Below are 14815 nucleotides of genomic sequence, written 5' to 3' on the forward strand. Positions count from 1 at the left end.
GTAATTCGTCACGTGCTCGGCGGTGAAGGAAAACGTCGTGAGGACAACTGTATGAGACTAATTTCTACGAAATTCAGTCACACGTGTATCCACGAGCCCGCTTGTAGCAGCGTGATGGAATATGTTCCAATCCTTCTCCTCAAAGGGAGAGGAGAGCCTTAGCCCAGGAGTGGAAAATTTACAAGTTATTACTTTACTTTAATTGGCTTTAAGGTTTCATCAGTGTTATGCAAATACTATTGTAACCTACAGTTATTATTTTTACTGTAAAACCAGGCCAGCTCCTCAATGAGGATGTCAAAGACATCATCCTGCCCTTATCCCAATTTTATTTGGGGTCAGCGCATAATGTCTTCTCCTTCCATACTTCTCTGTCAGACGTCATCTCACAAGTAACATTATTTCTAACCATATCTTCTTTCACAAAATACAACACAGTCGAAATAACAATAATTTTTAAGTCATTTTATACGCTATTCAAGACAAAAAGAGGGTACAACAATTGGTAACATAGGTATTGCTGGTTTTCAACAGCAGGCAGAGATTTGGGTATTAACATTGATTACTCTGATGTACAGTCAGAGTAAGAAAACCTTCGTCAGTTATCAAATTAATTCCTTTATCAAGTCTTAAAATCTTAGTACCTTTTGAATCTAAACATCAAATCATCGCGACGCAATATGTCACTCTCGATCGGTAAAGCAGATTATCGCTTATACTGAGCACACGAAAATCGATCTTAAGGTGACGAAGCTTTTCTCAACCCGACTGCACCTCGTAAAGGAACGCAAAGTCATTGTTCTTGCTTTTGAACGCTTTGAAGTTGGATTTGTGGTCCTATCGGATTATATGACTTAAGAGACTTGGGAACAAAGGGGAAGAAAGACTATATTCGTGTGCGCACACACTTCAACATGTTGACCTAAGTATGAATGTAAAATTACTTTTCGTTGAATTTTTTTCAATGTGTGCGTGTTTAATATTCTTAAGAGCATTAAACTATTACAACTGTAATTGTTTACGATTCATTTCGTTGTATCCGGTCATCGACCTTTGCAGCTGGTATAATTATTTTAACCTACATGTAAATTCATTTTAGTTATGCCGATAAGAGAAAAGTAATACATGAAAAGTATTATTAGTTAGGAAGGAAGAAAAGTTTTAATCGTACGTCATCTGATTTCTTCTTAGGCTTGTGTGTATATTTAATGTTATAGAAGGTATAAGGGCAATACAAAATCAATGTCTTAGATCGACAATACAGGACCAACGCTGGGAACTAAGATGTTATATAATTACTCTGGCTCATTAACTCTTTAAATCCTCACCACCAAGTATCTACGAGTTTGTACGAGTTGTATGTAGATGTACGAGTTTATTGTACAGTCGGGGTAAGACAAGGTTCGTCACCTTAAGATCTATTTTCGTGCGCTCAGTATGAGCGATAATCTGTTTAACTGACCTGTGACACTGACAGACACATTTTGACAATTCAGTAGAAGATATCATAGCTAATTTAAATATGGAATGACCAATAACGCCATTAAAAAGGTTTCATGTTGATATAAAACTAAACGTAGTGCAAAGATGTTACACTATTTTGAACCAATTTATCATACTATGTAAGTTTAATTTTATATGCAGTTGTCAGTTTAGTGCTTTAGTTTTAAAAGGTACTAAGAGTTTACATTATTATTTGACCACAAGCAATATAGTAACGATATAGTAACACTTGGATGAAAAAACAACACAAAAATAATTCCCAGAAAATCGTCATCGCCGTGTCTCGACCGTACCTAAGGATTTGGTGATGATTTCCTCCTTCAGGTCTGGTCCCGCTCCTTGCATGATACGCTCGCTAACTACATTGCATTCCGATAGTGTCTCGTCAGTCGTGTTCGTGATCGCGTCCACTTCTAACGTTGTTATATCGCCTTGCCTGAAATAAAATAAACACTTTTATTGCCTTACGACGTTCATTACCTCCATTGTAGTAAATACATTGAAATTTTTGTTTGTATGAGGCAAAAACGGTAGTAAATTGGGTATGACATAATCTTTTAATAATTACATGTCTCAATCAAAGAACATAGTATTTAATAGGTAGGACGACATATGAGCCATATTTTCAGTGGTCACCACCGCCCATATACATTGGCCCTGTTAGATTAACTATCCCTTACATTGCCAATGCGCCACTAATCGTAATAAGATGTTATGTCATTTGTGCCTGTAGTTACACTGGCTTTAATGAGCCAGTGTAACTACAGGCACAAATGACATACACCTTCAAACCGGAACACAACAATACAAAGTTCTGTTTTATGCCAAATCTGATGAGTTGGTGGTGTCTAACTAAATGGGTTTGGACAAAGCCCTACCAACAAAACAATTGTGAAACAATTCCAAATAAGAATTATTCAATACCAATGTATTAGCTGGTCAAAATGTAAGGAAAACATATCTTATACGTTGCGGACATTTTTTTTCTATCCTTACATCCAACACTCACATACGTCCATATCTGCCGCCAAAAAAAACCCAATGGATTTGTCACACAAATTATAGAGAAAATGTACTGAACTTGACTTTTTTCCCTATACGTTTAAATGCATTATAATAATATCTTTCGAAATAATGCATCTTCAGATGTTTCTCTTTACAGCTGAGCTTGAGATTACAAATAATCAAAAATTTCGAAATAAATCGCAGGCAAATGTTTTCTTTGATCTTCTGCAATGCGATTATTGTCTGTTCAATGTTTAATGGTAAATTTTATTTATTTATGATAATTAATCTGTTAAGATATACATTTTTTTTTTAAATTGACGTTTGAACGAAATATTCTTGATTCACAGTTTGATTCAATTTGAATTTAATTCCAAATCCAAAATTAATCTAATGCTTTATTAACATAAGATACAACTAAGTGTTGTAAAGTGAATTTAATTTTTAGGTCCTTGAGCAAATCAATTTTAAGTTCCATTTTAGGATTACCATTAAATGTTTGAGGCATCATTTTATATACAAGGAATTATCTGTTGATTTTAATAACTATGATTAGTTTACCAAATAGCGAGACGTTGGTTGATCTCATCGTCGTAAGGGTACACGGGATATGCGTGTACGGGGGGCGCCTTGTCCGCGTAGTCCGTGAGCGGCGCGGGCGCAGTCTGCGACCAGCGGGTCACGGCCACCCCGCCGGCACTCGCCGGCGCACGCATCACGCTATTTTCTGAAAATAGACAATAAGAAAATTATGTAAAAAATATTCACTATTGGTATGGTTTTGATGCCTGTATCGTTACAACAACAGCCTGTAAATTCCCACTGCTGGGCTAAAGGCCTCCTCTCCCTTTGAGGAGAAGGTTTGGAACATATTTCACCACGCTGTTCTAATGCGGGTTGGTGGAATACACATGTGGCAGAATTTCTATGAAATTTGTCACATGCAGGTTTCCTCACGATGCTTTCCTTCACCGCTGAGCACGAGATGAATTATAAAGACAAATTAAAGCACATGAATCAGCGGTGCTTGCCTGGGTTTGAACACGCAATCATCGGTTAAGACGCGTTCTAACCACTGGGCCATCTCGACTCTATCGAGATCGTAAACCGTATAGAAAAGAAACATTAATAATTATTCAACTTAACAAAATAATATTTAAGAGCGTATAGGCTTAGTTGCCATGCCTACAAAAATACGCAGTCAGCTTTCTTCTTATTACAAAAAAAAAAGTATATATGTATATAAACTAAAGCACCAGAGGAGAATCAGTTATAAATATAATTCTATAGACCAAGTTACCAAAGAGTGTGAGAAGGCCATATTTTTTGCATAATTTAGTGAAGCGCAGCGTAGTTGAATTATTTATTCAACGATTAGTCCATATGTGGACTTCACCTTATTTGCAATACTATATATTTATAGATATAGAAAGTTGTATATTTTGTTTTTCTTACAAATTAGCTATTCTATTAATTGTTTCCTCACGCTTCACGACTGCTCTTAATTTTCTCGTAAATTTTTTGACTTCGGTAACAACGAGAATATCCATATATGCTTGTCATAACGAAGTAGGTGCTTAAAATTTTATTGCAACGACGTTAATTGGTTCGTTGCTCAAAACGATAAATTTATACACAATAAGCATCGGATCTTTAGAAGCCTAACTATTTTAAGTTTGGAAATGATTAAAATTGTTATGACACATAGTGAGATCGGGAATAAAAACAGGCCAAGAGCGTGTCGGACACGCACATGAAAGGGTTCTGTAGCCATAAGATGGAAATTTAGCAATCTCTCTTTGTGGTAAAAAATAATTATTTTTCGATAATTTTAAAAACCAATTTTTGAATTATCAATATACATCTCTCTACCAATTTTCGTGGCAATCGGTGCAGAAACGGCGGAGAACGAGCCAGGACAGACAGACGGACAGACATGTCGAAACTTTAAGGGTTAATAGTAGACTACGGAACCCTAAAAATCACTACAAAATTGTTTGAACGACGGAAAATATTATTTTTATAAAGAAAACATTGCTGACAGATTAAATATTATTTGGTAACATTTGTGGTTACTTTCCCGGGTCTGAGTGTGTCGCGATTGAAGCCACTGCTTTAGTTAATGTCGCTTATATTTTACACGTTTGTGTATATGCCTTAATACTTTTCCAATGGCATTCTCAGAAATTAGACGCATTATTTATTACGACGTTCTATGTAAAACTGTCAATAGGCAAGTAATATGTTCAAACATGGAAATAATACTTTCTAGAAAAGTATAAATATCTAGAATTATTAATACGTATAGAATACAAAATACTCCTGAATCCCAAAAAGACCAATAAAGCCCCTCTAAGGACAGGGAACTGGCAAAACATTGCAGGACATCACTACATAGTATAAAACAAAGTCGTTTTCTCTGTCCCTATATCCCTATGTATGCTTAAATCTTTAAAACTACGCAACGGATTTTGATGCGGTTTTTTTAATACATAGAGTGATTCGAGAAGGCTTTTGTATATAATACATGGACAGCATAGTAAAGAAACGTTGATCATTTTATAAATTTCTAATGTAATGTCGTAAATAAACAAAATTCAGTATTGCACCCGTGCGAGGTTTAAGATCGCTAGTTAAAGATATGTTTAATCGAATAAATGGCACCAGAAGACATGGCTATTTGTTACACTATTAGAGTCCAATAAAAAATGTCCATAATAATCATTCAAAGGTCAAAGTCAATACGAATAATATCGGCTTTTAAAATAAACGTCACTTAATGGCTTGGAAATTGATTGTGTGGTAAATTGTATTGACATCCGTCATTTCTATTTTAGAACAAGTATTATATTCAAAATGCATCAATAAATACTCGTAATTATAATTTAAAACAAGATTCGTATTTTTAGTTCTCTTTTTTAAATAAATAATATTGCCATTGTCGTAATATATTATGTCAGTTGTCCAAAGTGAAACCAACGGTTTGGAAGTAAGCAACTTGGACCTTCCATTACACCAAGAATTTAATTGAACTTGAACCTTAAAAACGTAAACTATATCATAGTTTACTTTTATAGTTTTTATATAACAATTAAAAAATATATACTTATTTTCCTTATTTAAATAGCCTCCGATCATCTCATTACCAGGGTAAGAAATAAACTGAAATCGTTTTCTTATATATGACTATGATATATAATACAAACAGACTTTAAGGTCTTTTAATATTTTTAAACGTTTGCTAGCATCGCCTACTTTATTTATTCTTATTTTAAGGCGTATAGGTTAACTCACAAAATAGTTACTAGCTCTGTGTAATCTTGATATATATAAACATAAAATTCTTTAAAGTATGTACGTACCTACGTCACAATTCCTAGAGAAATCGTTAATGTTATTGCATACATACAAAATATAATCAGAAATATACTAAGAAACGACAGTCAATATTTTAATTACTTTACATTTTTTAATGAAACTGCGTCCCTGGTTACATATCGCGAAAATAGCCCTTTTCTGCAACACAAAGATCGTATTGATATCGGTTGCATTAGCACAGAATACAAAAGGGCTCTTTGCTGTGAAAGTCAAAACAAAGGAGTCGAGTCATACACGTCAGTCAACAATCTAATTTTCTTAACCTAGAATTCAGTAATCCTAGAATTTAGATCAAGATGCTGCTTCGAAGTAAAAACATGTAGGCACATAAAAATGCTGTAAATCAACGAAAAGATAACATAAAAGACTCAGACAACGCGCCGGTGACGATTTGAATGTAAGAATAAAAATAATAGAGTTACTAACAAAAGTGTAAAACTTCGATTGTAAACAATTTATTGGATAACTATTGTTTTCTGTATGAGTAATAATAATAATATATTCTGATAAAAATAGCGCCGGATATCGGCAACATTATATCTTTAGTGACATCATATATTTGACACGGAAACGCTATTACGATTCCATATATAATTTTCATAGAATCATTCAGGCTTAAGTACCAAACGCCTAAAACGAACAATCAATTGAATGTACATGTAAATTAATTTCATTATGAAAAGGCCCCAAGCAAATGAGACTCGCGATAAGGATATACTTTACTCTATAGATTCTCATGAAAGGAAATATTATAAACTAATATTATACAGAATGCGCTGTCAAACAAGGGATGGAAGGTTTACTGCTACGTTTCTTCTAGTAGTCATAGCCAATAAATTCACGATGAATTGCGATTGTATAAGAAGAAAATCGGAATTCGTCGCAGAATACGAGCATTAAACGTCATAAGGTAATTTTTTTTTATGGTTTAGGTTGGAGGACGTTCATATGTGCTACCTGATGGTAAGTGGTCACCATCACCCATAGACAATGAAGCTGTAAGAAATATTAACTATTCCTTACATCGTCAATGTGCCACCGACCTTGGGAATTAAGATGTTATGTCCCTTGTGCCTGTAGTTTAACACAACAATACTGAGTACTGTTATTTGGCGGTAGAATAACTAATGAGGGGGTGGTACCTACCGAGACGGGCTTGCACAAAGCCCTACAACCAAGTGATACACGAAGACAATTCTTACAGAATCGTATGGTTGAATAGAAAATACAAAGTTTAAGGAGAAGGATTAACTGGAGGTCGGGTAACTCATCTAGATGGATCTGTTGCAAACACTCAAGGAAAACATTTTAAAAATAAAGTTCATTTTGGCTCAACACCTTAGAAGATACTTATTTTATTAGCAACAATATTGAGATTGAAATAATTGAGTTGATCGCGCCGTTAGAGTTGCTATTTTCTTGTGTCGTTGGAAAGATCTCTTTTAATATTACCATTATATAGTGTTTGTAACAAATACGTATCCTGATTTACAATATAGCTAATTAACATGGGTCGATAAGACCACCAACACCTTACTAACAAAGACTTATACCGAAAAGTTAGTAGTTTATCCTGTTGACGGGGATAATAATTCTCAAAGATTTAAATAAATGGCAAATCTGTTCAGATAGGAACCATCTACTCATTACATATTCTACCGCCAAACAGCAATATTTAGTATTAATATGTTCTTGTTTGTAAAGTAAAAAAGTAAAGTCAACCTGTACATTACCCACTGCTGAGATAAGGCCTCCACTTCCATTAAGGAGAGGGTTTGGAACATTCCACCACGCTGTTCCAATGCGGGTTGGTGGAATGCACATGTGGCAGGATTTCGATGAAATTAGACACATGCAGGTTTCCTCACGATGTTTTCCTTCACCGCCGAGCACGAGATGAATTATAAACACAAATTAAGCACATATATTTAGTGGTGCTTGCCTGGGCTTCAATCCGCAATCATCGGTTAAGATGCACGCGTTCTAAACACTGGGCCATCTCAGCTCGTTCTTATTTGAAGGGTGGTTAAACCGGTGACAGGCAGAAGGACATAGTATCTTAGTTTCCAAGGTTGGTGGCACATCGATGTAGAGATTGGTTAATTATTCTTACAGCACAAATATCTATGGTCCGTGGATACCGCTTACCATCAGGTAAGCCGTTCGTCCAGCAAAACTGATATGTTAAAAAAAAGACTAAACTAAACAACAACAACAGCCAGTAAATTTCCTACTGCTGGGCCTCATTTTGAGGAGAAAATTCATTGATGCTTGTCTGGGTTTGAAACCGCAATCATTGGTTAAGATGTAAGTTCTAACCACTGGGCTATATCGGCTCACAAAACGGTATCCGCAAACTAAACGGAGTGTAATAATTACACATAGAATATTGAATAGCTCCTTTGATTGAGAGAGCCGCGATACCTACTCGAGATTTATAATGTATCACGTAGTCAAATTAATGAGCCTCCAAGAATAGCACTCGCTACGAACGTAGTTAACATAATTGTCAATGTACAATAATTATTATTGTTTTATATTCGAAACAATTTAGTCACTGTTTCGTTTTACACAATACGTGAATTTTATTATTTTCGGAAAACGACTCTATTTCGCCTTCATTAGCATCAACGCCCTTAGCCTCGATAAAATTGGAGTGTCTGTTTGTAATATTAAAATAATCACTATTTACTAAATGCATATGTATGCATACATGTTACATATATCCAAATAGATATATTAGAATTTTTGTTTGTCTCTCTGCTTGTCTATTTGCTCCGCCTAATATATGGAATAGCTGGATCGATTTTGACGGGACTTTCACTGACATAGCCTATGTGATAAGGAGTAACTTAGGCTACAACAATATATACAATTATACAGAAGTATACTCTACTACAACCATGATAGAAAAAAAGCCAAATAAACAAAATTTGACAGCAAAATGACGCGATATTATTGGTCGAGGGCTTGATTCGTCATAACATTCACTATGGATTTGCGAAAAAGTGGCGCTGTGACGTCGACGAAACTGTTATCGTAATTTTGGAAGTATATAAATAAAGATACATTTCAATATAGCTGAGTTCTTAGAAAATTGCATGAAACACGTGAGTTGTAAGGTTTGTTTACATTTTTTCCTACTTCCATTGGAATAGTATGAAGGAATTAAAATATCATTTTCACTTAACATATTACTCTTTATTAAAGTAGCTATTTGCCTTTTATATTTAAGTACAAGTCATTATTAACTGCGTAGGTATAATAGTATCGTCTGTCAATTTCAATCTAAAAATAATTTAGTAATCGCCTTCGAGTGGCAGACTAAAACGATTCGTATAATTTAAGTAAAAGAAAAATTGGAAAAGTTGCGCATAAATTGCGGATAGTACTTTTTACTTAAATTTGTATTCAATGAAAATCTAACAGAACAACATCAGCTAGTGTATTTGACACTACTAGGCGGTACTAATGAAGTCTTAGCCTTAAGCTTCTACGAGTCAAATAATATAGAGTTATAAGTATATTAATATTCCGTATCTTTATCGAGTTATCCTAATTATGGAACTAAAAATTAAATGTATTTTTATATCGAATTTCCAACGATGATTTTATATACAACAACAACAACAACAGCCTGTAAATTCCCACTGCTGGGCTAAAGGCCTCCTCTCCCTTTAAGGAGAAGGTTTGGAACATTTTCCACCACGCTGTTCCAATGCGGGTTGGTGGCATACACATATGGCAGAATTTCTATGAAATTTGTCACATGCAGGTTTCCTCACGATGTTTTCCTTCAGCGGCGCTTGCCTGGGTTTGAACCCGCAATCATCGGTTAAGATGCAATTTTTTAATGTCTTGATTCGTTATTTCGAACAAATTTAGATAGAGAACTATTTACATATGAACGACATAATATCGACGATCAATTTTATTTAACGGTGTATTTTAGCAAATTGATATCGCAAATAGCACAAAGGTCGTCTTCGACCATGTTGCGTAACGTACATAAACTCTTTATAAGATTTTCATTACAACTGCTTAATCAGGATACGTTCCTTTGTTTTATATAACCGTTACAAATCAAAATTAGAACGATCTGAATTTGATATAAATATACTGTTCCATTAATAATTTAACACTGGTGACAATATATTGGAAACAAAATCAAAATTAAAAAAAAAAAAACTTTGCGACGCTAATTTACTGAAAAAAAAAACATTCCATTGTTTCAGTGTTCTAATAAGGATTCCTTTATGATTTAGAACCGACCACAGACAATCAGATATAATATTCGACAAAATAAAAAATCATAAATCAGCTTTTAAAAAATACGATATTATTAAATGTCATCATTAAACGAATAATTTAAATTATGTTATTACACGACGTAGATTACATTTTACACCCAATTTTTTTTTTAATTTTCAGCTCAATTACATGATTTCAAATTCAGTTACAGGATTTGATATAATCAAGCGATGAATTTATATAAAACCTTTTAACATAAATATACTTTTACGAAAACGCACTAAATCATTCACTTCCTGTTTTCTATTAGAAATGAAACTACGTGGAACAAAGAAAGTACAAGAAAAAAATAATCATGGATATATTTAGAAAAAAAATCACTATTTTGTTACGTAAGGCAATCATTATATATTTTATATCCCCCTTTTTAGCCCTTTAATACACTTACGAAGCAATAAACACAATATGACGTTATTACATAACTCCTATTAAATGTTACAGATATTATATACTAAAAATGGAAATAAATCATATGTGACTATAATATACTGATCTAGGTTTTATATCATAAAAATATAATCAATTTGACTAAGCAATTTAATACACAAAAGGGTTAGTAATATAAAGTTGATAATATTGATTCGTAAGTAAATACTTTGAATGAAAAAGATACTTTACTTAATTAAATAACATCATACCTAAAACGGTCATTCTCGGAGCACAATCACTGAATTAAACTTTGGTGAATTAATCCTTACAACGAACGCGACCGCTTCGTTCGGGATGTAGCATACATGTGACCTCGAACGGGTGGTACACCCCCAGCTGAGAGGGAGAGTGGGCGAGTGGGAGGGATGAAGGCCGTGACGTCACGCGGTCGACGAACCTCGGAAGTAGGTCATGGGATCACAGGTCGATCTGCCAGGTTTGAAAGCATTTCCGATGTCGTTCTCTTGTGATTTGTGCGACAGTGAAATCGTTGTTTGATTTTTACGTTCGGAATGACAATTACAGTATTGATTTGTTCAATGAAGACTTAAAATTTATATTTAATAATTTTAAAAAGACGTAAGTACGCATCGTATGGTTATGAGTTTCGTAGTAGAAACATATTATGATAAATGTGAGGCGGAAGATCATAAAGTCTTAGGATTTGAACCCGAGTCGGGTCAATAAAAATTATTGGATTTTTCTGCCAAGAATTTTCAGTAGCAGTTCGGAATGAGGATGTTCGCTATACGTTCTCGTGTCTCGGAAAGCAAGCAGTCGCCATTTATTCCATGTAATCAGAATCACGCTTGCGTTTCGGTTCAGTGGGTGAGCGAGCGAGTGTAATTACAGAAACAAATAACAAACCAACTTAGATTCCGTTCGAGTAACTTTCAAGGGAGTAAAAATATGGTGTTCACTCGTAGCAGGGCAATTCCACTAATAAATTGTCAGTTTAATGCGGACAAAATGAAACCTTATCATCACTGTTCAGCGATTTTCTATTGCAGTCCGGTCGATATCGGATCGATGTATATATAATAGGTATGGTATAATAACTTATATGAAGTAGTAGAATTGTCCCTCATGATTGAGCTGAATTTTCAAGAGGAATAGTCGAAGCTTAATCGGAAAAGAATCGGTAACGCATTCAAACGTTATATGTAAGTTTATATAAGTAGACCAATTTATGTGAATAAGCAAAGAAAGAAATCAAGTACATATTTCTTCTTTCTCAAACATTGTACTTGTATGAATTTTATTCGAACGATGTCGAGACGAACCACTAGTGCATTTAATTACTTGTAAACTTTGAAAAGTCAGTCGAATCAAATGAAATTATCAGAAAGGCTTAAGCGCCGTAATGCTATTTTTAGGAAATGAGGTTAACACATGTCACCTTAAACCTCAATTCGCAAAATCACCTTTTAGCACTTAAGGGGTGTATTTCTTTACACTGACGGAATTATTTTAGTGGACACATATTTCGCAGCGTAGTTTGAGACGGCATATTTGCTTCAACGTAACTTTAGAGTAGATTGAACTAGTATCTCATCTAAGTCTATGACCAGAGGACGACGGAGACAGTAATCTAAGTTTAAAATATCTTGCAATTTGAATGCAGGTACGGTACTAATGCAATTGTTTCTAGCGATCACGTAGGCGTTATGACTAATGACAGCTAGTTTAAACTTACAAGGATATCCATAACACTATTTATTACACAATATCATGAGTTATTATATCTTTGTAGAATAATGTAACTATATATAACTTCATATAATATATAAAACATTAAAATGTATTTTAATGGAGACGAGATGGCCCAGTGGTTAGAGCACGTAAATCATAACTGATTGCGGTTTCAAACCATAGTTTGTTTTTTGTGCTTAATTTGAAATCTGAATTTTCATTTGCTTAATTTTCATTTATAATTCATCACGTGCTCTGAAGCTCGTGCGTTGAAAGAAAAAATATTTGGAAACCTACATGAGTCTAATTTGGATCGCATTTGAGCAACGTGTTGGAATACGCTCCTAAACTTTTCTTCGAAGGGAGAGAAAGCCACAGTCCGCAGTGGGAAATTTACAGGCTGTACATGTTGTTGTACTTTACATATAAAATATTATATTATTATGTTTATTTTTATTACGTGCTTTGTGACCGACTGGGTAGGTACCAATCGTCATACATTCTACCGCCGGACGTCATAATTAACATCTTGGTTCCAAGGTTGGTGGTGCATTGGTAATTTGAAGAATGATTAATCTATCTTACAGTACTGACGTCTATGCAATCGTGACCATTTATAATCAAGTGTCCCAATTGCTAGTCCGCTTACATATGACATAAAGATATAGAAATTTTTGTGTGAGTATTTTTTTAGTATATCGGAATATATGCAAATACAGAATCGAGCTGAGTATTGCCGCATTAAATTGCTTTGTAACGTTAAGTTTTATTTGTAATTTTTCCTTGTTTTGAAATGCAAACATTTTTAATTGCATTTTTTAAAATTTCTTTTGTAATTCTATTTAAATACAACTGCATTTATTCTTTATAACACTGCAACTTTTGAATCATTTATTGAAGTGATAACTTCTTATGGGAGGGTAAACCAGTTTGTTACGTAACGCGTTACGTTGTCTGTTAATTTTTGACATATAAATAAATATTAAATAGTTCAACTTAGATTTGTTCAAGTCACTAGCACAGTTCCGAGAGGCACACGGCAATTTCACGATAATCAATACCCAATTCAAAAAGCCTAGCGAACTCTAAAAGAGACGTTAAAGTGTTCAAGTATATGCGGAAACATGATACACCAACCGTCCCCCCTATAATCCAATTTGACATTTCGAAACGACCGGAGATGGAATATATTTGATAAGATATACCTGAAGCAGTCATATCTCTATAAGCTAATCGTTATTATCGCAACGTACATTTGCACCCATCGTTTAGCCACAAATCCGTAATATATGTACATACATCTAAGTAGTAGACATATATATATACATAATACAGGCTTATTATAATATGCAAATAAAATAGTAACCGATTCTTTTTATCTATCAGAATCTGTGTGACATCATTTCGCATCTCACTCGTGAAATCTTAAGAACCAATTTACGCAGACACATCATATTGATACGTGTTTCGTAAATGTGAATGAAACGTATCAAAATAATGTGTCAGCGTAAGTCGGTTGTACACAACATAATATTCACTAAAGACATCTCGCGCTCGTTTTCAGAAGTGAGTTTCGAGTTTTGTTTTGCAAAACAGCTGTACTTAAGTATTGTCTGTTTGTGAACAAGAAGCGTATCTGTATTCTGTAAGAATAAAATCGATATACCGCCGAAAACTCTCATAAGCGACAATGACTATAATAATTATAATATATCAAAACATACACGCTGAAGTATTAAAGATTCACGAGTGAGATTAAAATATTTCCTTACAGAATAGTCTTAGCGTCTACAAAAAGAATTGATCTTTTGTTTCGATGTAATAACGCATGACCTTATTTACGTCTCGATATGCGCCAACGCAGATCATAAACAATGACTGCACAATAAAGCTCTATTGTTGGAAACAAAATCACAATGGTTGGGTTTTAGAGATAATCCCATTTCACAATACTTACAGACATGTTTACTATGATAAAGGCATAGATAAGATCAGAATGTAATTAGTATAGACGGCATTCGAGCCAATGAAAAACTGGTCCTCTTAATACATATACTCTTATTCTGTGAAGTCTACTAACTTGGTGGTATAGCTTTTTCCAAGCCCATATTGCCATATGGACCCCCCCATTATATATTCTACCGTCAGTATTGTTGTGTTTCAGTTTAAAGGTGAGTGAGCCAGTGTAACTATTGGAACAAATGATATATATTAGGTGTCAAAGTTGCATTGATGCTGTTATGGTTCATATTTCTCAGTGCTTAAGGATGATCTCTCAGGGTGGTGACTAATAACTTTCTTCAGAAGGTCCAAAGTCGTCATCGTCAAACTTCAAAGTAAAGGATGGAAGATACCGTCTCGTGCTTATAATGTAACATGGATTTTCCGTCTCAACAAAGACAATTCATCCTTCCTTATGTTATGTATTAGCTTCTTTCTCGGATATACTTTTATACCCATTATAAATAAGGATTATAAATCTTTACAAAATAGTATA

The 14815-nt window shown here is 34.2% G+C and overlaps 1 protein-coding gene across 3 annotated transcripts in view; it reads right to left on the reverse strand.

The window, feature by feature from the left end:
- The window catches only part of LOC124532656 (protein GDAP2 homolog), a 105673-nt gene that overhangs the window by 57266 nt on the left and 33592 nt on the right, over positions 1–14815 (reverse strand). For all 3 annotated transcript variants that reach the window (XM_047107690.1, XM_047107691.1, XM_047107689.1), the window contains exons 2-3: positions 3070–3235; positions 1797–1939 (exon numbers count right to left, since the gene is read on the reverse strand). In XM_047107690.1, the coding sequence (XP_046963646.1) occupies positions 1797–1939; positions 3070–3224 (298 nt within the window). In that variant the 5' untranslated portion in view covers positions 3225–3235. The remainder of the gene's footprint in view (positions 1–1796; positions 1940–3069; positions 3236–14815) is intronic.

This window comes from Vanessa cardui, chromosome 9, assembly GCF_905220365.1.
Source record: "Vanessa cardui chromosome 9, ilVanCard2.1, whole genome shotgun sequence".
Classification (NCBI taxonomy): domain Eukaryota; kingdom Metazoa; phylum Arthropoda; class Insecta; order Lepidoptera; family Nymphalidae; genus Vanessa; species Vanessa cardui.